The following is a 23,632-nucleotide window of genomic DNA, read 5'->3' on the forward strand; positions in this document are numbered from 1 at the left end:
TAATTGAAAGACAAGCAGAGGCTCCTACTGGGAATTCACCTGTAGTCACAATAGGAGTTACGAGAAGAGAGCTCTGTGTGGAGGTGGAGCGTCCCCCACCGTTGCCTACAGAGTGGTCCTAGGCCAGGGGTCCCTGGGACCCAGCGACGACTGGGTTCTAAGGTGCCTCTAGAACACCATCTGGACCTCACCTTAATCTAGGGGCCGGCTTGAGTGGAGTGTTGCATGTAGAGTGGTCGAATGGCAAGAGTTCCCTGTTCCGGAGGTCGTCAGAGAGAGAAATGAGGTAGAGCCGGAGGCCTGGGGGTACGCAAAGCACCAATAAAACCTTAGGACAAGGCTTGCACCGCTCACGAAGGCACCAGGTATCCCCAAGGGGAACTTACCAGCCCTGGCAGAAAGTGAGCTCAGTGGGTGTTCACGCTCCCAGACTCTGGGAAAAGGGAAAACAATGAGAGGGAGGGAGAGTAAGAGAGAGAGAGAGAAAGATGAGTGCCTCACCCTCGCTGGGTTCAGCACCAAGAATGTAAGGTATAGTTCGGGCCGAGGCAGAAAATAGAGACGACCTCAACGGAGGTAGGTTACCTTTATTCAGGCCAGGAGGGGAGACAGTCGGCCTAACAACCATGCTGAGCGCGAGGGGGATCAGGGAGGCTTCATATTTAAGGGGAGGTTTGTGGAAGCGGTAAGGGAAACAATAGTCAGGCGGGATGTTTTGGGTATTCTTTAGTTGAGATGGCATTTGTAGTTGAACAGGAGGTGGGAGGTTTTGGGCAAGGGGTGATAAGTCCCAGGTAGATGCAACCGGCCCAGAGCCTCAGGGCAGGACCTAAAGTTTGGTTTTGTTTTCTCCGAAGTTAGATGATTCAGCAAGGGTCTTTGAGACCGTTGTTTTCTTTCCTAGGCCCAAAGACTCGTTCAGTTTGTAAAATGAAAAGAGTTCTGGAGATGGAAGGCAAAAGTGGTTGCACAACCCTGTAAGTGTTCTTAATACCAGTGAAATACTTAGAGATGGTTAAGGTGGTAAATTTTATGTTATGTGCATTTTACTACAATTTAATTTTTAAAGAATATCAGACTGAAAAAAGAGATATCAAACTCAATACCATCACAATGATTGTGGAGCTTCGCATGAGTAACCAAACTTCTTGGTTACAGTCACCTCCTTTCCTGGCCACTCTGCCCCCAACATATATAAAAGAGGTACTGGTAAAGAATGCAGTGGAGTCAGAGCTGGCTGGAGAACTCAGGGAAGAATATGTCAGGAACCAGAAATAGGTGCCCAGGCTGCCCAGACCAAGTCTATGTCTGAAGGACACACACTTTCTCCTTTTTTATTTACATTGTTGTGTTAGTTTCAGGTATACAGCAAACTGAATCACTTGTACATATACATATATCCACTCTTTCTTAGATTATTTTCCCACATAGATCATCACAGAGTATTCAGTAGAGTTCTCTGTGCTATATATTATAGTAGGTCCTTATTAGTTATCTATTTTATAAATAGTCAACCCCAATCTTCCAATTTATGCATCCCACATCCTTTTCCCCTCTAGTAACCAGAAGTTTGTTTTCTATATCTGTGATTGTGTTTCTGTTTTTTAAGTTCACTCCAGGTATATATCATATATGATATTTCTCTTTCTCTGCGTGACTTACTTCTCTTAGTCTGATAATCCCCAGGTCCATCCATGTTGCCGCAAATGGCATTATTTCATTCTTTTTTATGGCTAAGTAATATTCCACTGTATATATAAAATAACTACCACATTGTCTTCATTCATTCATCTGTCCACAGACATTTAGGTTGCTTCTGTGTCTTGGCTAAATAGTGCTGCAATGAACATAGGGGTGCATGAATCTTTTCAGATTAGAGTTTTCTCCAGATATATGCCAAAGAGAGGGATTGCTGGGTCATATGGTAATTCTGTCTTCAGTTTCTTAAGGAACCTCCATACTGTTTTCCATAATGGTTGTACTAATTTACATTCCCACCAACAAACTAGAAGGATTAGAGGGACACACTCTCTTATGTAAGAGAAACAGTTACAAAAATGAGGGACAGTTGCAGTTACAAAAATGAAGGACACTGGACACTGGCAGTCCAGTGATTAGGACACCATGCTTCCACTGCAGAGGGCACAGGTTCAATCTCCAGTTGGGAAATAAGATCCTGTGTGCCACGGAGAGAGAGAGAGAAAGAGAGAGAGTTGAGAAGTTTGCTGCTCATATTGAACAAGCAATAAATAGCAAGTGTCTCGTAGGTGAGGGCGCCGTGAGTGTTAACCAAAGTGCCCAAAGGAATAGGCAGGACCTTCAAGGGTGCTACCCTCTCTATTCAGGAAGGCTGCTGCTACTGCTGCTAAGTCGCTTCAGTTGTGTCTGACTCTGTGCGACCCCATAGACGGCAGCCCACCAGGTTCCACCGTCCCTGGGATTCTCCAGGCAAGAATACTGGAGTGGGTTGCCATTTCCTTCTCCAGTGCATGAAAGGGAAAAGTGAAAGTGAAGTCACTCAGTCATGTCCAACTCTTAGCGACCCCATGGGCTGCAGCCTACCAGGCTTCTCCGTCCATGGGATTTCCCAGGCAAGAGTACTGGAGTGGGGTGCCATTGCCTTCTCCGATTCAGGAAGGCAGGATATTTACAAATCATACTTTCAGTAAATGTATTAAGGGCCAAGTGGCAGCATGTACTATATACAGGATGGATATCGGAGTTGACTTGAAGGAGAGATTAATTCAGGCTGTGTTGAGTTAGTAAGAAAAGATTTTTCCAGGTAGATTTGAGCTGGTTTGGACCATGAAACTGTATTACTAGAATTGGCTTTGGGAAATGTTACTATATTTTGTTGATGCAATCATAAGCTTTTGAACTCATTTAATCTGCTGCTTAAAAGCAGTGAACTCTAAGCAGATACCAGGAGCAAAGTTTTGTTTTCTTATACTCATCCCAAATATCACAGAAGAGGAGGATCTGTCCTATTTCTTTTTGTTCTGCACTGTGAGGCCCTCATGTACTCTTTTTAGATGAGTCTCTGGTGAAATAAATATATTCCCAGGATAAATCACCTTTCACCCACAGTGAAGCCAGGCTTTTCCCTCATTCTGCCATGATCTGGCAATATTCCCATCTAACCCTTCCAATTACCAGCTCCTACCTTTCCAGGGTGCCCCATAAGCAAAGTAGGCAGTCCAAACTCATCCTGCGACTGTCTTCCTTCCATATGTGGTCCTGCTACATGGAGTGGATTTGAAAGCATGGGTAAACGGTCAGTCAAATCCATCTCACCTGCCCCCACTAAGTGAGGTTGTTTTCACTGTGCTACTGAAGGCTCGCATGTCCTCCAAATGCAACATAGCCTAAGTAATAAGATGTTTCCCTGAGTTCTTGTCCCAGAACTTGGAGTTGGCTGTGTCTACTTGCAGGTGAACTGATTAAGATTGGGTAGGACTGAGGGAGGAAAGGAACAGGCTGAACTGACTCCATCTTGAAAAAGAAGGAAACATCTTGCACTTTCAGTGAGCTTTGGACCATGTGCCTGGTCGTCATGGGGATAACATACCTACAGCCAAACTGGCCTCCTGGACTGATAAACACCAGATTCCATACCAAGATTCCCCCTCACCAAAAAGAATGTAATAATCCCCTATGGACTCAATTACCTTTGTAATCTTTATGGCACCCATTAGTGTTGGCTACAATGTATAACCAGCTGACCCTTCTGATTATGAATCATGGCTGTAACCTGATTGTATATCCCTTTAACACTTTCCAGGCTAGGTTTAAGGAATCTGGGGATGTGGGCTTGAGCAGTACACTTAAGGTATATAAGTTTTCCACAAAAGTCAGTCGGGGTCCTTGGCTAAGAGGAGACTCTGCCTTAGGCCCACTGGTGTAATAAACTGCACTCCACTATCTGCATTGTCCTTCTGAGTGAGTTTGTTTCCCAGAATGCGTGGCTATAACAGGACCATCGACCTTTCATCTGGGAATGTGCCAGTGTCTGCTAGATGAACTTCTGACACCACAGGGCCGAATCCCACCCCAACTCAGTCTCCGCTGTGCTGGGCTTAGTTGCTCCACTGTATCCGACTCTTCGTGACCCCACAGACTAATACTGGAATGGGTTGCCATGCCCTCCTCCAGGGGATCTTCCCAACACAGGGATCGAACCCAGGGATGAAGCCAAGGTCTCTCCCACATTGCAGAGTGTTTCTTTATCATCTGAGCCATCAGGGAAGCCCAAGGATACCAGAGTGGGTAGCCTATCCCTTTGAGAGGGTAACAGGTAGGAAAGCCAGGGGTCTCCAAACGGAGGAAATAGGCTGCAAGTGTCAGACATTTTTTTATCTCTCTCTTAAGCGGCAGGAGGAAACAAACTAGTGTTATATACTTTCCCCTTCTCTAAACAAATTTAAAAAGAGGTTTCTCTTAAAATTCTGTGTTGCCATAATGACACCTAGTTCCAGCTGAACTTAACTTTTCTCAAACCTTGAGCTAACCAATGCATTTTTCTTATGGAAATGTTTGTCTTAAGCTATGTTAATGTACTATGCATTTACCCTAGACTGTCTACAAGTCCGTTTTGCCTTAATGCTCAGAACCGACTTGACAAGCCAGTATACGTTGTTCTCCTAATCTATGTTAATGAAACTATATATTTGTATGGAAATCTGCCTTTGTTCAAGATTTTATGGCCCGGGATAACTCACCTGGTGCCGTTCTCTGAGTTTTGAGACATTTCCTTTCTTTAATTAGCATACTGCTAGTACCTGTATAACATCCAGTTAAAGACTAGTAGGGGAGGTACTCTTTCTGCCCCCTTCTGATGTCTATGTCAGAAGCTTTCTCTCTTTTATAATTTAATGAAACTTTATTACACAAAAGCTTTGAGCAATCAAGCCTCATCTCTGGCCCCTGATTGAATTCTTCTCCTCCAGAGGCCAAGAATCCCAGCGTCTTGCGTGGTTCAGGAACAACCTTTCACCTTCTCCAGGGGAACTTCCTGACCCAGCAAAGCAACCGAGGCCTCCTTCATTGCAGGTGGATTCTTTACCAGCTGAGCTACCTAGGGAAGCCCCAGTCTCTGCCAATTGCCTCCATTTCTGAACTTTCAGAGGCCCGAGGCTTACTTACACCTGCGCACAATAATCAAGATGATACCTGGCTGCACTCTCCTGATCCCCTTTTCCCTGTGCTTCCATGCGCTTCCACATGGAGCACTCCCACACTCCTCCTTGGAGGAGGCAGACCTGAAACTGTTCTGTCTTTCCTCTTAGCTGCAAATCTCTGGTCCCAGCATTTCTGCTTGAAAAACATTTCTAGAAACTGGTGCAAAATGAACCTCGTTCAGTAACAGATGCTTGGATATTTGTTAGATGAACTCGTTGATACAAAGGACACAGAAAAGAGGGGAAACGCTTCCTGACTGAGCAGCGGCAGTTCACTCAGAACTGCACCAGGGAGATGACATTCTGCCGTCTGATTTCCCTCTTGAAGTTTTCAAATGTGTTTTAAAGTTAGTTTGAACAGTTTCTTGCAAACACCGCCCCATACATGCTGTTGATGCTGACTTTCCACATAGACATTTTATTTCCAGTTATTCCATGGTCCTGAGAGCATGTCAGGGGTTCTCACGTCTTCCCCAGTTTCCAGCTGGACCTGGGCTTAAGCTGGGTGTCCTTACAGAGAAACTGACAGAAACAGTGAATCAATGCTTAGGAAAATGCATGCTTTGCTTCAAGAAAAGGACCCTTTCCTTATTCCGTTCTTCTTATTAAAGCTTCAACTAGAATTTATAAATGTAAGAATTATGACTCCTTGCTGCCCTCAGCTGGTGGAGAAATACAATGCTCTATTAAAATAAATCTCCGTAGCTCATGCCACTTGATATCCAAAACAGAACTATTTTAAAAGCTTTCCTGGACCTTGAAAAAGGTTAGGTTTCATTCAGAAATGCTGAATGTTTTCAGCTGCCATGCTGAATATGAATTGACAGAGAAAGTTACCCTGGTCTTCTTTCTTTAGAGAAAAAGACTTGGAAGGATCCAGTCTGTTTTTTTAAGGAGGGTGGTTGGCCTAGAGAGGCCATGGAAGGAATCCTGTGCCAGAATGTGAGTTTCCACCCTTATTTTACAACCTGATGCCCTTCTTAGGCCCTTCACTAACTGCACCTCTAATATTCATTGTTCCAGATATGAAAAGAAATCTCACACAACACAAAATTGGGAGGTGATGGGTTCTGTGTTTCAGAGCATTAAACCTTGCTTGGGTAAAGAGTTAACTGAATGAAAGAAACTGATCTAACACACTTCTTTATGCATCATCTTTGTTAGTTGCAACCCCAAGTTTTGCTTAAAACAGTAATATTTCACTTTTACTATTTTATATCCATTAAAGGCATCCCACCATACTGCATTACTACCCATATGCAATTAAGTACTGAATCTGTGCACTTGGATTTTGTTAACATGGATAGAAACGATTAGATCATCTCATTGAGAAAAGATTTTCCTCTGACATCTTGTTCCACCTTGGTTTTCTTGACAAGAGTTTGAGCGAAGGGCTATTTCAAAGGTTGATTCTTTCTCCTTTCACGACGCGCCCTCGAAATGTCCAAAGATCCTGCAAATGGTATTAAACACAAAGAGTTTCTGGGAACTTGGATTTAACTATTTACCATTAAGACAAGGATTTCTGGCATCTACTCATCGTTAAATAGGGGAGGGGGGAAACATCCCTCCACAATAGTCATAAGTTAGTAAATAAAAACCATATTCTGAGACTCCAATTAATTTACTTGCCAATATCTAAAATCATGTTTCATAAGCCAAGACAGTGAGTCCTCACACTGTCATTATGCTTTACTTGGCACTTGTGTTGATTACAGGTGTTGGGACTGGCTGTTATGTTTGGTCACAAAACAGTTTAATACCTAAGCTCCTGCTGTCCTTGGTGATGTTTGCCTGCCCCATTCTGAGTGATCTGCTCCTGAAAATGATGTCCTAGGCTACTGGATTGGTTTTTTCTTCTTTGTTTCTAATAAGACAATTCAAACTTTTTTGCTTATTTTTCTGCAAAGTATGCTAGAAGAATGATTTTGGAATTGAACCTACTCTGAAATCTCGGTCACTTAAATAACTGAGGCCAGTCTCTTGAACTCTTCATTTTCTCATGAACAGCATGGAGCTATCTCGACTGCTCCATTGAGTTTTGGTAAAGAAAAGTGACAGGGACATGCTTTTGTGCCTGCAAAGAACTCTGCAGCAGTTAGTGTTGTTCTTCTAAGTAAAGTCGATAAACTATAGCTGAAACGGTCATGAAAAGAAATAGAGGAACTGATTGATTAGTACAACCTCGACAGACCTCAAACAGAATATATATATTTTTTTCCTGGCTTACATATCAGGGTGTTGGACGGAAGACCCAACTGGTAAAATAGGTTGCCTTTCTAGGACATTTAATTGCTGCCCAAAGGAAGGACAAGACCATCTAGGAGGTGCAAAGGTGAGGCCAGAGCATCATCAGATATGGGGATACATTCAGAGGTTCTAGACAGAAAATGGCTCAAGGGTGGAGGAAGACTCTTGAGGTGGGAAGTTGTTTCAGAAGGCTGCTTGTGGCATGCGAGGCTCTTCAAAGTACTGGGAGGCCCTGCGTTGTCATTACATTCAGTCTACTTGGGGGTGATGTCACCCTGAGAATAGATGATGCATTTACGATTATCTAACAAATTCAGCTTCTTGCTTCAGACCCCCAAACACAATCATCTACAATACAGACTAAGTTTATTTAGTTGCGTTGACTGATAACTTGTTATTGATCAGCAACAGCATGGAATGTTCACCAGTTAAAAACAATCTAAGTATAACAACATTGTTAATTGGTTATATACCCCAATACAAAGTAAAACTTAAAACAAATAATCTACAGTGAGGTGTATTAATTAGGCAGGCATATGAAATACTGTCTTAACACCACTATGACAAGCATTAGAGAGATCCCATTTCTGCTACATGCAGGCTCTCCTTAAAATCCCAATGCAAACTGACCCAGACAAATACTTGCTTGAGAATTGCTTTCTTTACAAATAAAGGAGGTCTGTGATTGACAGCCCAAGCCTTTTACAGCTATGAGTTCAGAAAGTTGCTTTGTCTTCCATTTCCTCACCTCTGAATCTGCTATTTCCTCTCCTACCTGTCCGTTCTGGAACATGATGGCCTGTCCGAAGACTTACGGAATCCAGGTCCCCCACACTGGGGAAGCAAGTAGTATAAAAAGAACCCACTGTCATTCTTAGAAGGTCTCAGCAATGTTTCCAAAAGGAGCTGTAAACCTAAGCACTTTATACCTTCAGAATGAATCAGGTATGACAACTATTAAGAATCTAAAGAAAAAAACCGAGATCTTTACTTTGTCATTTCATTCAAACATACCTTCAGAGTGATGTCTTTAAATCCATGCTTTCTCCTGACCACGTTGGCAACTTCCTTTTCAATGTTTTCTTGACTGGTGCCCTCGACATCTATGTAGTGACAGTTGGCATCCGCGAAATGGCAGGAAATTGCCTGTGGAAATTATGATCCAAAAGTATATATGGGGCAGGGAATAGAATTATGTAAGTAAGAAGTCTTTAAGTTTTTAGAATTTGATTTTTCGAATGAGTGAATATGGCCAAGTCCTACTAAGGAATGTACTGCAGGGTTTCTCATCACCTTCTCAGTTACAGAAGTTAGTGGAGTTTGTAATGAGTTGGTATTTCAATGGCTACAGATGATGGGGGAAGAAAAACTGAAAAAACCTTGCAAGGGAAAATAATACACAGATACCCCCTCCAATCCAAAGCACAGTTCCAGTCTGATAGCATTCACATAAAATATTCATCTTGTTTCCTTTTGAAGGTAAGATGGAAGTTACTTGATTCTCCCCAGTCTCAAAGGACTTATAAACAGATTTAACTTGCAAGGCGATAGTTGAAACTCACCTTCCTTGTCACAAGTTAGTTATCTTAGGGTGACTGCACCCATCAGAATATCTTCCTACTTCTTATAGATTTCTAGGCAGTTGAGTCACAAACTTTATTTCCCATGGAAACCCTAGTACTATTCTACACCATATTGGAGAAGAAATGTATACTCCTACCTGTACGCTTTTATGCATTTTTCAATGGTTAATATTTTCCCAAACATTAACGCAGTCAAAAATATTGAAAAACCACCAAGTTGGTATATTGTGCACAGTCACTTCAGTCATGTCTGACTCTCTGCGACCCCATGGACCATGGCCCGCCAGGCTCCTGTGTCCATGGGATTCTCCAGGCAAGAACACTGGAGTGGGTTGCCATTTCCTCCTCCGGTGATAAAGTATGAAGTGAAGTAGTGAAGTGAAGTCGCCCAGTCGTGTCCAACTCTGTGACCCCGTGGACTGTAGCCTACCAGGCTCCTCTGTCGATGGGATTTTTCAGGCAAGAGTACTGGAGTGGGTTGCCATTTCCTTCTCTGAGTTAGTACATTAAAACACACTATTTCCAGTGTAGTGCCTGTACCCCCCTTTTGCACAGTTCTGGGTGTCATGGTATTAGAGGGTCTGATCTTCTTTTAAAATTTTGGCATTATGCTTACCATGGACTTTTTGGCATTAAATTTTATTTCTTTTAACCAAGGCATTAAGATATTATTTAACTGGATACTGAGTTTTTTGAGCCTCTGAGGGAACTGCCTTCTTGCCTCATGCTTGTCTCAGTCCTGTTGAGCCTGGTGGATGTCTGAATGAATGGAGGATGAAATCTGACAACTATCCCTCAGCCACTGGGAGACAGAGAGCTGTTGTGATAAACTGGAAAGCTTCACTCAGCCCCAAAGAAGACACTAATATTTAGTATCAACAGCCATGTCATCCTAGGGAAATGTGAGCCCAGTGTATTATCAGATCTGCTGAATTTTAGAGAAGCAAGAAATCTGGGAATTTATGAGAAATTCTGTCAGTTTTTAATGTAAGCACTGATCTCATAAACCTGAAAACACTCTGAGGCTAAGGAGTGAAAAGTATAGCCATATCTGATTTCTAGGGTGGCGAATTCACACCTTCCTTTCCAATCAATAATATTTTAACCAATAGCAATAATATTACAGATGTTCCCCTTATATGAGCTGCATACATTCCAAATGTTATTATTTGGTATGTATGTCTGCCTTTATCTTTTCCTCTGAAAACATGCTGTCAGTTGCCAAGTAACTAAGCTCTCTGTCTGGAGCAATTCCATGAATGTTCACTAGTGATGGCATCCTGAGGTCATCTGGCTTCTTACTGCTGTAAGAAACAAAGCATGAGGGAGACAAATATGTTTCCTGGTAAATGCACCAGACTAAAGGGCAGCTGAGTTAAAAGTTACAAATCCTTTAACTTTTCATGTATCCGGATACTTTTCTTCCTCATGCATTCATCTTCCAGCAGTGCTGTGATGTGAATGTGTACCTTCCGGAATCCTTGAGTTTTGTTCCGACCAGATCCATGGATGAGCAAAGGGTGAAAGAAAACGGTGTCTCCCTTCTCCATCACCAAGTGCACCCGCGCGTTGTTTTTGTCATAGTCCTGGATCCCGTGGAACATGATGTTGACTCCTCCCTAAAAACAGGAGAGAAGCCAAGTCCAAAAGTGAAGAAGCCAATAAATCAAACTCTTATCAATGACTCATCACAGAAAACAAAGCTTCTCTAAGTTCTTTCAAGAGAAAGAGATAAATAAAGTAGATTTAAAAAAAAAACTTACGTATACGAAACCTTCTCAGTTGACTGCTTTTAGAAAGCCATGTGTTGATGTTAAAATCATGAATTTTTTAGACCTGATGTAAAATTTGGAATTTCCACCTATGGTTCATTACTGAATGATAACCGAAGACCCAGATCAGCTTTGCGTTTTGTGGGAATGCAGGAGATCACCTTTCCTGGTGAACCCATGCTCATTCTTTCCCAGCATGCTCTTCTCCTCACCTGGAACTCACATCAGTCACTCCTGTTAATTACTCAGAAGTATCTCTGAGAAGCTAACTGTTCTCCCAACTCGCAGAGAGAAAATGTTCTGTCTTTCTCAGCCCAGAAACCATGTAGGTCACATCCAGAGTAAAGAAAGAATAGTAAATTAAAACATTAGCTTTTAAAATATTTTCCACTCCCTGTTTTTCCAAGTCAATCACTGCACAGAAAGAAAAAAACAAAAATCATTGTTTTCCAACTATTTTCTAACTATTTTTAAAATATTTTCAAAGTTAGTTATTGCATTAGGTAATAGTTATGTCTTTATGAAACAAACTGAAATGAGAAGTAACAACGTTTGCAATCTTTTATGGGTCTTTGGAGGACAGCATCCCATTTCCTTTCCTAAGACTATTCCAGCTCCAAATTCCTTTTGGGAATGATACTTCCCTACTGCACTGTGTTGAGTCTTTGCCTTCTGCTCAATATGGATATGTGAGCAAGATAAGCTCGTCTGACCTCCCATTGCTGCTACTTTGAATCTGAGCAGATGACTGAAGTGACTGGAGATAGTCAACGTTCATCTGACCACTCCAGGGGCTGCAGCCCAACTGTTCCCATTCAAGAAGGACTTCCTCTTTCCTCCTCACCCTCCAGGGCTGGCAGCCTGCCCACGGATTCTGCATGCCCCTGTGGCCCTCCCTTCAGCTTAAGTCACTGAGAGCCCACTTCTGTTGCTTGCACCAACCTTTCCTAAACCACAACTTAACTGAAGAATTTCAGATTTTATAGCAGAACCTAGACTCAAGGTATTTTCACCTAGCACTAATCCTCAGTTCAAGAACTCTAACTAGTTGACACAGAAGTCCTGAAAGCCATATTCTTTACATCTCACAGAACCATGTGTACTCTTTCTGCCTTAACAAAATGTGCTCTTCCCACCTTGATCATTATGACGGGATTCTGAGACCTTACTGCCTTACATCTAAAACGCTATGGGTGTCCTCTCCGGTTTCTCTGTCTCTGGATGCCTACTCCTACAATACATTCTGTGCCAGACCACAAGGTTATCATTCTTGAAGAAATGATTTGATCTCCTCACTCATGGGTCCCAAAGCATTGACCAGTCCTCCAGCATCACCAGCTGAATTGATAAACCATGGAATAGCCTCATAATGGAATACTGCTCAGTCCTCCCCAGAGCCTTTCTCTGCTGGTCTCTTCAGGTGGAAGCAGATGATCCTCTTCTTTCCTGAGAGAACTACCAGTCAGTGTGTACAACTCACTTGGCACACACCTCTGGTGTTACTGTGTTTGTGTCTGACCTCTGCAGTTAGGCTTTATAATCTCAGATCTTTTATAGCATCACCAAAGTCCACCACTTTGGTTAGCCTTCAAGTACTTGTTGAAAGAATAAAGGTGATCATTTGACCAGACATCCTGGAATTTTCCCTGCTCCTCATTCTAAATCCTAGAACAATGTTTTGCTAAGAAAGGAAATGTCATCTTATTGGCAAAGCTCCTTATGTATACTGATGTGAAATCAAAACAACAAAAGGTTCTGATCAAGACTGAGCCATCTAGCAGACTTACCTCCCACTGGGGATAATCATGGGGTTGCAAGGAGCCTTTGTGTGTCCCTGGGAGCACAACCAGACAGCCATTGTTCCGGTCAATGTGCTCCATGGCTGTCCAGGCACAAACGATGCTATTGCTGGGCCTGAACGGGAAATAGTGCAGATCCTGGTGCAAGGGATGACGGGATGTCTTCTTGCCTGAAACAGAATCGGTTGTTAAAATAAATAAACTCGAGTCCCAGAATTCTTCTCCTCTGCCTGAAAAACCAGAACAATGAACTATCCTTGCAAAAGCCAAACAGATGAGACAGTGCTGAAGAAAATCAGTCTCTACAGATGAGCACCAAATTAGAAGACTGAATCAGCAGAATGCCTCTGGATCCTATAATTCTTTCTGGGTTTCTGGTAACTGAGGAATACTTACACTATTTTCTAGAAATCTGTGCATATGTCATCATCTCCATTCTGCTTTACTCCTTCCTAACTCTGGTTTGGGCACAGAGCTTAGCATTCTCCAAGTCAGTTCAATTGCTCAGTCGTGTCTGACCTTTGCGACCCCAGGGACTGCAGCATGCCAGGCTTCCCTGTCCATCATGAACTCCCAGAGCTTGCTCAAACTGATGCCATCGAGTCGGTGATTCCATTCAACCATCTCATTCTCTGTTGTCCCCTTCTCTTTCTACCTTCAATCTTTCCCAGCATCAGGGTCTTTTATAATGAGTCAGTTCTTCCCATCAGGTGGCCAACATATTGGAGAGTATTCCCCAAAAAGGTTGACTAGTTAAAGTGGTCAAATCTGAGGCCGTCTGATAAAATTCTAAGTGGCTGATATTAAAAAGTATTCATTAGTTAACTAAATATATAAATAGAAGGATTCTCAGAGGTTTCACCACCAAACTAGAACCATTTAGTATACAATCACTGTGGAGAATCAGAGATACTACACCCATATTCACATTCTCCCCTAGAATTGCCTTCTGAATGTGGTTCCCACAAGCCAGAGGATTTCTCCAGGCAGGACACCCAGGGAGGGAAAGGCCTGCTGATGTTAGGCTACAGGCTTAGCACATAACCTCTCTTGGCCATCAGGACAGAGACAAAGTAGAAACAGATCAAAGATCTCTAATGGCCGATTTCCTACCAGTGATACAGCTGAATTTCTCAGTGTGGCCCAAGAGCCATCTGCATTAGCATCTCTGAGTATGGTTAATGAAATCCAGGTTCCCAGGTTCCATTTTCTGAATCAGTCTCTCTAGGAGGGAGGGCTTAGAAGCTACCTTTTACCAGGCACAGGGAATTTTAAGAATAAATATGGTATATGATATATAAGTTTAGTTTTAAATTTGTTAGTAATAATACTGTCTTCAAATCAGGAAGGGAAAGTCCACACTCTCATGCATGGGTGAGAGTGAATAACGAAGCTTAGAGATGTTAAATATCAGGAGTCTGTGGGGTAGAGACACAGTCGTGTTTTATTAAACTGCATCTTTCAGAAGGCACTTGTCTACAGTCCCAGCAATAACCCTACAGTTAACATCAACATCACTATTATACTTCAGTGTTGTTATGATGTAAGCTACTTTGAGACTTAAGTGAAAGTATATATATTCATTTATGCAAAAATTTAGCAATTGTGCACTTTGCTATTAGTTAGCACATCAATGTTATATAATTTAATTTGCTTTTCCTTTACCAATAAGAGCTCTTTACCAGAATCTGGAGGTTTGTTTATCAGCATTGTATGCATGGCCATAATATTGGGTCCAGTGAAGCACTCCACATATTTCAGAATCTAAGGAAAAAGGAGGGAAAAGTTCATGGGAAATCAGATGCACAAGTATGCGGCACAAAGTACATCTATGTATACCAGAACCCAGTTGGCAGTCATTTAAAACAATCAACCAATATTTCACAACCTTGCAAACAAACCACGCAAAAGTGAGCAACTGGAAATCATCGGAAACACTGAAACAGGCTTCTTAAAACCCGCTGAAAATCTAAGTGCTTCTTCTACAAGAGAGACATGAGTTTCTCTGAGACACCAGCTACGAAGGGCAGGAATAAGATCTCCCATGAAAAAGATGCCCAAAATGGCAGGGCCAGTTGAATGAAAAAACAATGATGTTGTTCAGTCACTAAGTCCAGTCTGACTCTTTGAGACCCCACAGACTGCAGCACACCAGGCTTCCCTGTCCTTCACTGTCTCTCGGAGTTTGCTCAAATTCATATCTATATTCAATCTCTAATTCTGTCTGACTCCAAAAAATGAAGCACATTCTATGGCTTTCAATTATATGATCTCTGTATAAGGAAAGTAGGCAATTTGAGTATACAACACTTGAAATATTACAAAAATCCCAGGAGTCCCGCCTAATGCTTGTTATTTTAATAAAAAGTTTGTTTTTGTCATTTTGGGGGGTATTCAAAAAATGGCAAAAGGGTTGTTCTTTTCTTTTTTAAAAAAATTTTGATTGGGATGTAGTTGAATCATAATGTTATATTAGTTTCAGGTGTATAGTGAAATGAACGTGTTATACACATACATATATATATACTAAGATTCTTTTCCCATATGGGACATTACTGAGTATTGAGTAGAGTTGCCTGTGCTATACAGTAATCATTATTAGTTGTCTGTTTTATATACAGTGTGTGTATGTGTCAATCCCCATCTTCCAACTTCTCTCGCCTAGGCTGCGATTTTCTAAATTGTCATCATTCAAGAGCTAGCCTCAGGTTTTCTGTTCTGCTTTGCAGAACTTCTCAATATATTTAGCAGATATTCTCCCTACGTCTTATCTTAGTCTTATCCTGATTAATAATATTCTTGAAATCATGGGTTTGAGGTGCTGGTTCATTTTTCCAATACATATTAAAATAAATACCTAGCTATTAGAAGAATACCTACCTCCTAAAAAATCATTTCATGAACCACCAGACACATGGTTTGCAGGTTACAGAAGTAGGAACATCTTGACAAGACATTCTACCACATGTTGCCTATAATTTCCAGCTTTTATCATGATCCACCCACACAATTTTCATTTCCAAAACAGGACGTGAGGTTGGGAAGAATGCGTGGTTCAGAGGGGCCACTTCCCTTCTCGTCCATGACTCAAGAGGCCGGACCTCCCAGGTGCCTCAGCTGCGCAGTCTTCATGAATCAGACTTTCTAACAGCACTTGGGGTATAAGTTCTAATAAGTCTTTTGTGCAAGTGTTCTTTTAAACCATTCTAAATGAATGGTCAGAAACCACAGTACAGGACTTCTTTATGCTACAGTGGATAAGAAGCCCACTGCCAGTGCAGGGGACAGGGATTTGATCTCTGCTCCAGGAAGATTCCACACGTAAGGAGCACCTAAGCCCACGCACCACAACTGCCGAGTGCCAGCTCTGGAGCCTGCGAGCCGCAGCAAGAAAAGCCACCGAAATGAGAAGCCCATGCACCTCAACTAGAGAGTAGCCTATGCGCAGCAACGAAGACACAGCACGAGCAAAAATAAATGAGAAAAAAATAATAAAGTCTTTTAAAAAGAGAAACTGTAATACATTCATGCAAGGGAATACTATGCAATAGTTTACAAAGTATAAAGTAGATCCATAGATACCAATGGAGAGATGTCTCATATGTACTACCAGTGGAATAACAAGATGACAACCAGGATGCTTCCTTCCGCTTACACAAAAGGTGGGGTTATACAAATATGCTTGATTATACCTGAAACGATCCTAGATGAATACGTAAACGGAACAGTGAGTGGTGCTGGGGCTGTGAGAATTTATTTTTCCCTTCACGTCATTCCACACTAGATATTTTTATAACTATGAACTACTCTTAAAGAATAATTTTTTAAAAACCTAGTTTAAATATAAAAAGACACCTCTACTGACCAGATTCATAAAACAAATTGAAAAATGATGTGCAATAGGTAAGCCTCAGGACTGTATTCCCTGTGGACATGCCTGTAGGGAGTGTGAGAAGGCTCTCTGTTTACCACAGAATTCCTGCTCTTCTCCAGCAAAAATAGCAAAATTATGAGGATTTCTCAGTCTTGCTACTACTGACATTTTGGGCTACATCATTCTTTGTTTGCTGTGACAGGCTGTTCTGTGCATTATAGCATCCCTGGACCCAGTAGCAGCATCCGGATCTCTACCCATTAAAACCCACCTCCCCTTCTGCCTGACAAGCAAACATGTCTCCACACATTGCCAAATGTCTGCCTCTGATTAAGAACCACTGCTATAAGGCCCCAATAGAAAAAGGCTAGAGTCTAATCCTTTGCAACCCCATGGACTGTAGCCTGCCAGGCTCCTCTGTCCATGAGCTTCTCCAGGCAAGAATACTGGAGTGGGTTGCCATTTCCTTCTCCAGGGGGTCTTCTCAAACCAGGGATCGAACCCATGTCTCTTAAGTCTCCTGCAGTGGAGGGGGTTCTGTACCACTAGCACCACCTGGGAAGCCCAGTAGAAAAGGGCAAAATAAAATGAAAAAAACAAAAAAAATTATAAAGATTTCAGAGGCAGGCATGCAGATCGGCTATTTTAGCTTAAAGAGAAAGAAAGCACTGGAAGGTCTTGAACCTCAGGGAGGGTGCAGTATCTGAAGAGTTCCTCATCTTCTTGGAAATCCTGGACCTTGGAAACCACTTTCTCACTTGGCACATATTCTGATTTTGCGATGGTGACATCTCTCATCACCCACAATCCCAATGGTTTCACCTCCTCTCTGCAGATTCTTTCAAACTCATTCCTAGAAAATTCAATTGGTAAATGATGTCAGTACCACAGGCGCTAAGCACCTGCCTGGCCTTTCACTTGTTCTGTGGAAAGACTCGAAGACTTGGGAGTGGTTTCTCTGCACTAAATGGTCCTCAAGCCCCAGGTCGAATAGTTCTGATGACAGGAAGGAGAATACGGCCAACTCAGAAGTGCCTGCCTCCTAACTTGGAGTTGAAATTTGCTACAAGAATTTGAATATTCCTTAGTTTAGTGGACCATTGGGGAAATACTTGTGATTTGGTTTCATCAGAACAAAATATCAAGCACTTCCCTAACATCACCATGCACCAGGCCCTGTTCAAAGAATTCTGTCTCTACTTTACCTGTTTAGTCCTAAAACCACTCTAGCCCATAAATACTGTTATTTTCCCCATTCTGCAGATATAGAAACAGGCATGGGAAGGTTAAGGAAACTGCCCTATACCTACAACATTAACTAAAGAGCCTGAGATTAAAGCCACTCTGGCTCAAACCCAGGTTCTAACAAGCAACTTCCTAACAAACCGGACCCCTGAAAAATATCTGAACACACACAGGTAATCCTACTCATAGACCCATTGCACACACAGAATACACATTCCTGTTATATATCAAAGAGTATTACTGTACCTAAAGCGTTGAATATCAGCATCAGACACCAAATTTTTAATGACAAGAAATCCATTTTCTTCATAAAATTTTCTCTGTTCTAGGCTTAGAACATTATTCTCCCGAGTATACCTAAAGGAAAAAAAAAAAATCTCAAATAAGTCCATTTTAAAAATCAAAACCTAACAAGATTTGTCAAGAATCTGAGAAATGTTTGTACTCTTCCACTCAGCACTTTTATTTCTAGAACTTTAAAGAAATAATCTGAACAAATTTTAAGTTTTAAATATTAAACATTAATTACTGTCACCAAGAAATGGAAGAATTAACTGATTATATTATATCCTTTCAATGGGATATGACTGGACATTAAAAATAAAGAACATATAATAGCAAGGACAGTGCTTATTAAATTAAAATGTGATGACAGTGATGTAAAACCAAGACACTATTCGTTTAAAACAAGAAGACTATAAAGAAATAAAGCCAAAACAAAAATGTTTCACAGTGATTACGTTTATGTAATGGCATTATGAATGAGTTTTTAAATTCACCCTATTTCTGTGACTTTAAAATATATTCTGTAATGAATAATGGTTTTTCAGACAGGAAATAAGCAATATATTTTATGTTTTTAATTGTCTGGTTCAAGACATCAAAGTAACAAAATCTAAATAAGTGTACAGCACACACTCAAACTCAAATCCTCCTGTCCATTCCTCTGGTTTGGAACTGTGACTCTATGAGAATATTCCATGGAGATCAATGTCTTCCACTTCAGACGTGACTTTAAGAGAAACCCAAGATGCTAGCTGAGATATCAGTGTGACCAAAAAACTGGCTAATTTAAATGAGATATACCATGCCTGAATTTTACAAAATAAACTTACGCACTTTGTGACATTTTCCCTTCTTTCTAAATTATAAAACACATATAGAAAGTGTCTTCAAAAATTTCCATAATTGTTCTAATGAGAACAAGTCCCGGATTCAGAGGATTTGTATAATGAATTCTTATCAGCCAATATGTATTTTATATCTGAGTTATCACTGGAAAAAAAAAACCTTTATATACAATGTATGGTTAAGAATTAAAATTATATCTACTTACTGAAATTGTTGAGGATGGAAACTGTCAAGAGAACCAACCCCCGAAGTGTGGTGAGCTATCTAGGATGTGATTTAAGGCAAATCAAGTTAAGTCTAGGCATCACCCTTCTAGAATCAACCCACCCTGGTTTGGTTTTCACAAGGGAAGACCAGCCCTACAGTCATCAGGCACACTGACTAGACACAAACACTCTGATGCACTATTGCTTAGATCATCTCATTTCACAATAGCCTAAGGAGGTGCCTGGAAGCCAAGAGCTTTATTATTCCAACTGCATAGAGCAGAAACCCTAGGCTGGGGTCAGGTTTCAGTAACTGGTCCAAGGTCACCCAGCAAAAAACAGCTGAGCTGAGACTTGACCAACACTGTATTCATACTTTCCATCTATTTTATTCCCCCTGGATATTCCTTCCACCAAACTACTCAGTGAATAAAAATGGAAATTTTTTATTCTATTCTAGAAATAAGGAGAATCATGTTCTATTCAAAAGAAGTTTTTCTCTTAGTGGGAGTTAGTCCAAAATATTAGGAACAGTTTGGCTGGTCATTTAAAAAAAAAAAAAAGCATCTTTATAAAAAATGTTTGCCAACTCTGGCTCAAGAATAAGCACTTGTTAGTTTAGTGGAGTCAGAGAAGGCACTGCTGACCCACTCCAGTACTCTTGCCTGGAAAATCCCATGGATGGAGGAGCCTGGTAGGCTGCAGTCCATGGGGTCGCTACAAGTCGGACATGACTGAGCGAGTTCACTTTCACTTTTCACTTTCATAACTTGGAGAAGGAAATGGCAACCCACTCCAGTGTTCTTGCCTGGAGAATCCCAGGGACGGGGGAGCCTGGTGGGCTGCTGTCTATGGGGTCGCACAGAATTGGACACAACTGACGCAACTTAGCAGCAGCAGTTTAGTGGAGTACCTCTCTGTAAAGCACTGTTTCTCAGATGAAGTGGGTATGATGGGTGTCAGATTCACACAGAGAACTTTTTCAAACCCCTACTAGAGTTCAAGCTCCAAGATGCTACCTACCCCCAGTTAAAAAATCACTCTGGCTTGACACTGACACGTCCATACTGCTATATTTAAAATGGATAACCAACAAAGTCCTACTGTATAGCGCAGGGAACTCTATTCAATGTTATGAAGCAGCCTGGATGGGGAGGGAGTGTGGGGGAGAATGGATGCATGAATATGTATTGCTGAGTCCCTCTGCTGGTCTACCTGAGACTATCAAAATTGTTAATCCACAGACTCCAATATAAAATAAAAAGTTTTAAAAATCACTCTGATAGAACTGAGTTGCATCTTTCAGTTGTATTAAGGCTGGAAAATACTTGGAGAACGAGTAAAGAAACACTAGTTGCCTTCAATTTAAGATCTGCAGCATACAACCTTTCACACAGCCTCTGAATTACCTGTGGTTTCTCAGAAGAAAAAAAAGTTCATAAACAATGACTCAAAGAAAAATATGATCCACATAGTAGAGTATCATTTTTAAATATCTTAAAACATCTAAAAGTTCCTTCTAGTTTTCTATCCAGTCATCACCATATGATTGACTTAGGATCTCATTTGTTTTGGTCATTTTTTTCATTGTTTCTTTAGCTGAAAGAGCTACTTTCTGAATGACACTTCACATAAACATGTTATCCTTTTTGAATGATGCCTGTATATAAGTGGGGACAATATAATAGTCAAGAAGATGGGACTTCCCTGGCAGTCCAGTGGTTAGGACCCGGGCTTTTCACTGCCCAGGGCCTGAGTTCAAGCTCTGGTCAGGAAACTAAGATCCCACACGCCTTGAATGTGGAAAAAGAAAAAAAGTCAAGGAGAGAGGCAGCCCAGAGTCAGAATTACTAGCTACTGCCTGTTTTCCCCGAGGGAGAGAGTAAACCTTTTTGTCAGATGTTCTCAACAAAATGTGGCTGCCAGGACAGTCCAGACATCAGCCTTCTAATCCTTTTCTCCTTTCTCCCACTCTTGCATTATGGTTTCTATTTTTGTTATTGTTGTTCTTGGAGAATTTTCTTAGTATGTGGAAATGTTTACAAAGCTAATAATCATTTACTACGTTTACTATACAAAGCTAGTAAACCTGGAAAAAAATGGATGCAAAAATCTGTACAGTACAGCATGGTCCTGAATATGTAATTATGCAATTATGTAAATATATAGGAAAAAAACAGACCAAAGTGTTTACAAATAATAATCTGTGAGAAGTGGAATTATGGGTCATATAGATTTTCTTCTTTGTGTTTATCTGCATTTAAACACTGCATTGATACTTCAAAAATTATTCCTTATTTCTTAAAGGAATAATTAAGGTTGGGAGGAAATTGCCACATAATTTCTAGTAGTTTCTTTAAGCCTAAACCACACACATATTCACTGAAAATTTAGGCAGAGACGCTCACCACTTCTGGCTATGTAAATTGAAATGAATTAAAATGAAAACTTCAGTTCCTTAACTGCACTGTCATATTTCAAATGCTCATAGCCACATGTGGCTACCACATTGAACAGTGCCTGCAAAGAACATTTTTCCACTATTACAGGAGCTTGTATTGGACAGTGCTGTTCTAAGAAATAGAGATGAAAAAAAAAAAGCTCTGACCTCGACAGTACTATAACTAAGTCCAGTGAGATCAGAATATTAAATTTTAGGGAATTCCCTGTCGGTCCAGTGGTTAGGACTCCGTGCTTCCACTGCAGCGGGCACAGATGGGTTCGATCACTGGGTGGGGAACCAAAAGCCTCCGTGCTGTAAGCGTGCCCGTCCCCCTCCCACCCCCTCACCCCCACCCCCACCCCCGCAAAAAAAAAACACTATTAAAATTTAAAAGTAGTAATACTGAACCCGGAAACCTTAATCTACTTCCAGTTATATCCAGGCCCAGTATATTGGCACTTCTCACAACTGAACTATTAATAGTATCACACCAAGTGAAAACAGGTTGCTAGTCCCACCCCCAGGCATTTGATACCACAGGTCTAAGAGAAGCCTGAGTACCTGGATTTCTAACAAGTACCTAGGTGGTCCTGCTGCTGCTGCTCTGGGGACTGCACTTTGACAACCACTGCTTCCGTTAAATGACCTTGCTCAGGAATGTTAATTTCTCCTAACCTCAAATGCTTTCTCACCTGTAAAGTGAGCTTACATAGTCACTTGGGTTCCCTTTACCAGTTTGTGGAGGAAATTTTAAATGTATAACGATTCGAATAAGTCAAGGCTGGGAACACAGTTGGGAGAGCAACAATGGAAGTAAAAGAAACAGTATAATCGTTTTAAGAGAAATTTCAGAATCAAAATATAGCAGAGCTGAGTCTAATCAGGTCACTTAAGGGAAAAAAAAATCCCAGCCAGTGTTGTGCGCCCTGAATGAAATTACTGAACACGCAAAAACAATTCTGTAAAGCAAGTTGATTTCTGAGTCACACAGTGACATCTCTCTGGATCCAACACCGATGGCGCACAGATTGACATGGGATTAATTTCAGAAGGCCTGATCAGGAGCGGACACAAGACACCCAGCCCTTCTCCAGGAAACAGTGTAAGCTTCACCGGGCTCCCCTGGAGAAGGAAGAGCTGCGGGGCAGCTCCACCCCGAGAGGACCCTTCTGCTCCTCCAGGTGGCTCTGCGCCCCAGGTTACTTCTCTGTCTCTGGGCAGCCAGGGGATCAGGTGCGATCAAGTACACAAAAGTGACAGGGCAGCAGAGAGCAGGCCTGCTTGGACTTCGCACCCTCCACTCCCAAAGCCGGGGAACAGAGGGCCCGGAAGGCGGCAACGACGCCACTCTAGGAGCTGGAGCCAGCAGCTCCAGACCCACCGGGCGGACAAGTCCCCTCTTGGGCCTTGGGGACGCAACTGCCCTGGCCTCCTAGCGCCTGACAGAGATGTGACCATCACGAGGACAGATGCTGCGGAGCCAGGAAAAGCCAGCGGGGAGGTTGTCCAATGCGCCCTGAAAGCCGCCACCCTTCCGGCTCGAACCCCGCGAACCCAAAGGATACAACGGTCCCGGCAGAGCGGCAACCGAGGTGTCGCAGCAAGACCCGCAAGCGCGCGGAAGCTCGGTCTGGGTCCATGGCCTGAGGGCAGTACACGGCGCCAGGCCTCCTGGCACTTAACTCTGTTGGGGGGCACCGCCTCCGCTTAGAGGGAGGGGCTTGGGGCGGACGTGGCTCGACGAGGAGGCGGAGCTGGGGTAGCACCGCCTCCGGGGTTGGCCAAGGCGCTGCGCGCAGATTCGCTCCCCTGGACTTCTGGGTGAGGGTGTTTCCTGCCAGAGCTCGTTGCTTTTGCAAGAGTCCAAAGACTGGCTCTGTCACACCGAGCGGGAGACTAATCCACAGGGGCTAATTTCCCCGGAGGAAATAGAACAAGAACAGAGCTCACATACTTAACTACATCGTTCCACTTATTTTATTCTACACGACTGATCCTTCCAAACTCTGAATGCAGAGTTCCAAAGAATAGCAAGGAGAAGTAAGCCTTCTTTATGTGATCAATACAAAGAAATTGAGAAAAACAATAGAATGGGAAAGACTAGAGATCTCGTCAAGAAAGTTTGAGATACCAAGGGAATATTTCATGCAAA

General features: G+C 42.0%; 2 protein-coding genes across 6 annotated transcripts in view; one reads left to right on the forward strand and one right to left on the reverse strand.

Moving 5' to 3' along the window:
• Positions 1-23,632, forward strand: part of MCM10 (minichromosome maintenance 10 replication initiation factor) — a 117,780-nt gene that overhangs the window by 74,262 nt on the left and 19,886 nt on the right. The window contains exons 21-22 of one of the 2 annotated variants that reach the window (XR_014072369.1): positions 202-365; positions 905-1,008. The exons of the other annotated variant lie outside the window; for it this stretch is intronic. The gene's annotated coding sequence lies outside the window, so the exon portion shown is untranslated. Of the gene's footprint in view, positions 1-201; positions 366-904; positions 1,009-23,632 lie in introns of those variants that run through there. 2 annotated transcript variants of the gene reach the window in all.
• On the reverse strand, positions 5,576-23,195 carry PHYH (phytanoyl-CoA 2-hydroxylase). Of its 4 annotated transcripts, none has more exons than XM_081553497.1 (9): positions 23,046-23,195; positions 19,037-19,095; positions 17,947-18,057; positions 17,140-17,308; positions 14,264-14,345; positions 12,570-12,751; positions 10,480-10,629; positions 8,442-8,573; positions 5,576-6,630 (listed from the first exon to the last, which is right to left on the reverse strand). In XM_081553497.1, exons 1-9 carry the CDS (start codon positions 23,118-23,120, stop codon positions 6,577-6,579), a joined length of 1,014 nt encoding a protein of 337 aa, XP_081409623.1. In that variant the 5' UTR covers positions 23,121-23,195; the 3' UTR covers positions 5,576-6,576. The 4 variants fall into 4 exon arrangements, with proteins under 4 accessions (XP_081409623.1, XP_081409624.1, XP_081409626.1 ...); XM_081553498.1 differs by having other exon boundaries at positions 17,947-18,107; positions 18,977-19,095; XM_081553500.1 differs by lacking the exon at positions 19,037-19,095.

Source organism: Giraffa tippelskirchi, chromosome 13 (assembly GCF_054371585.1).
Source record: "Giraffa tippelskirchi isolate mGirTip1 chromosome 13, T2T-mGirTip1v1.2.pri, whole genome shotgun sequence".
NCBI classification, from domain to species: Eukaryota; Metazoa; Chordata; class Mammalia; order Artiodactyla; family Giraffidae; genus Giraffa; species Giraffa tippelskirchi.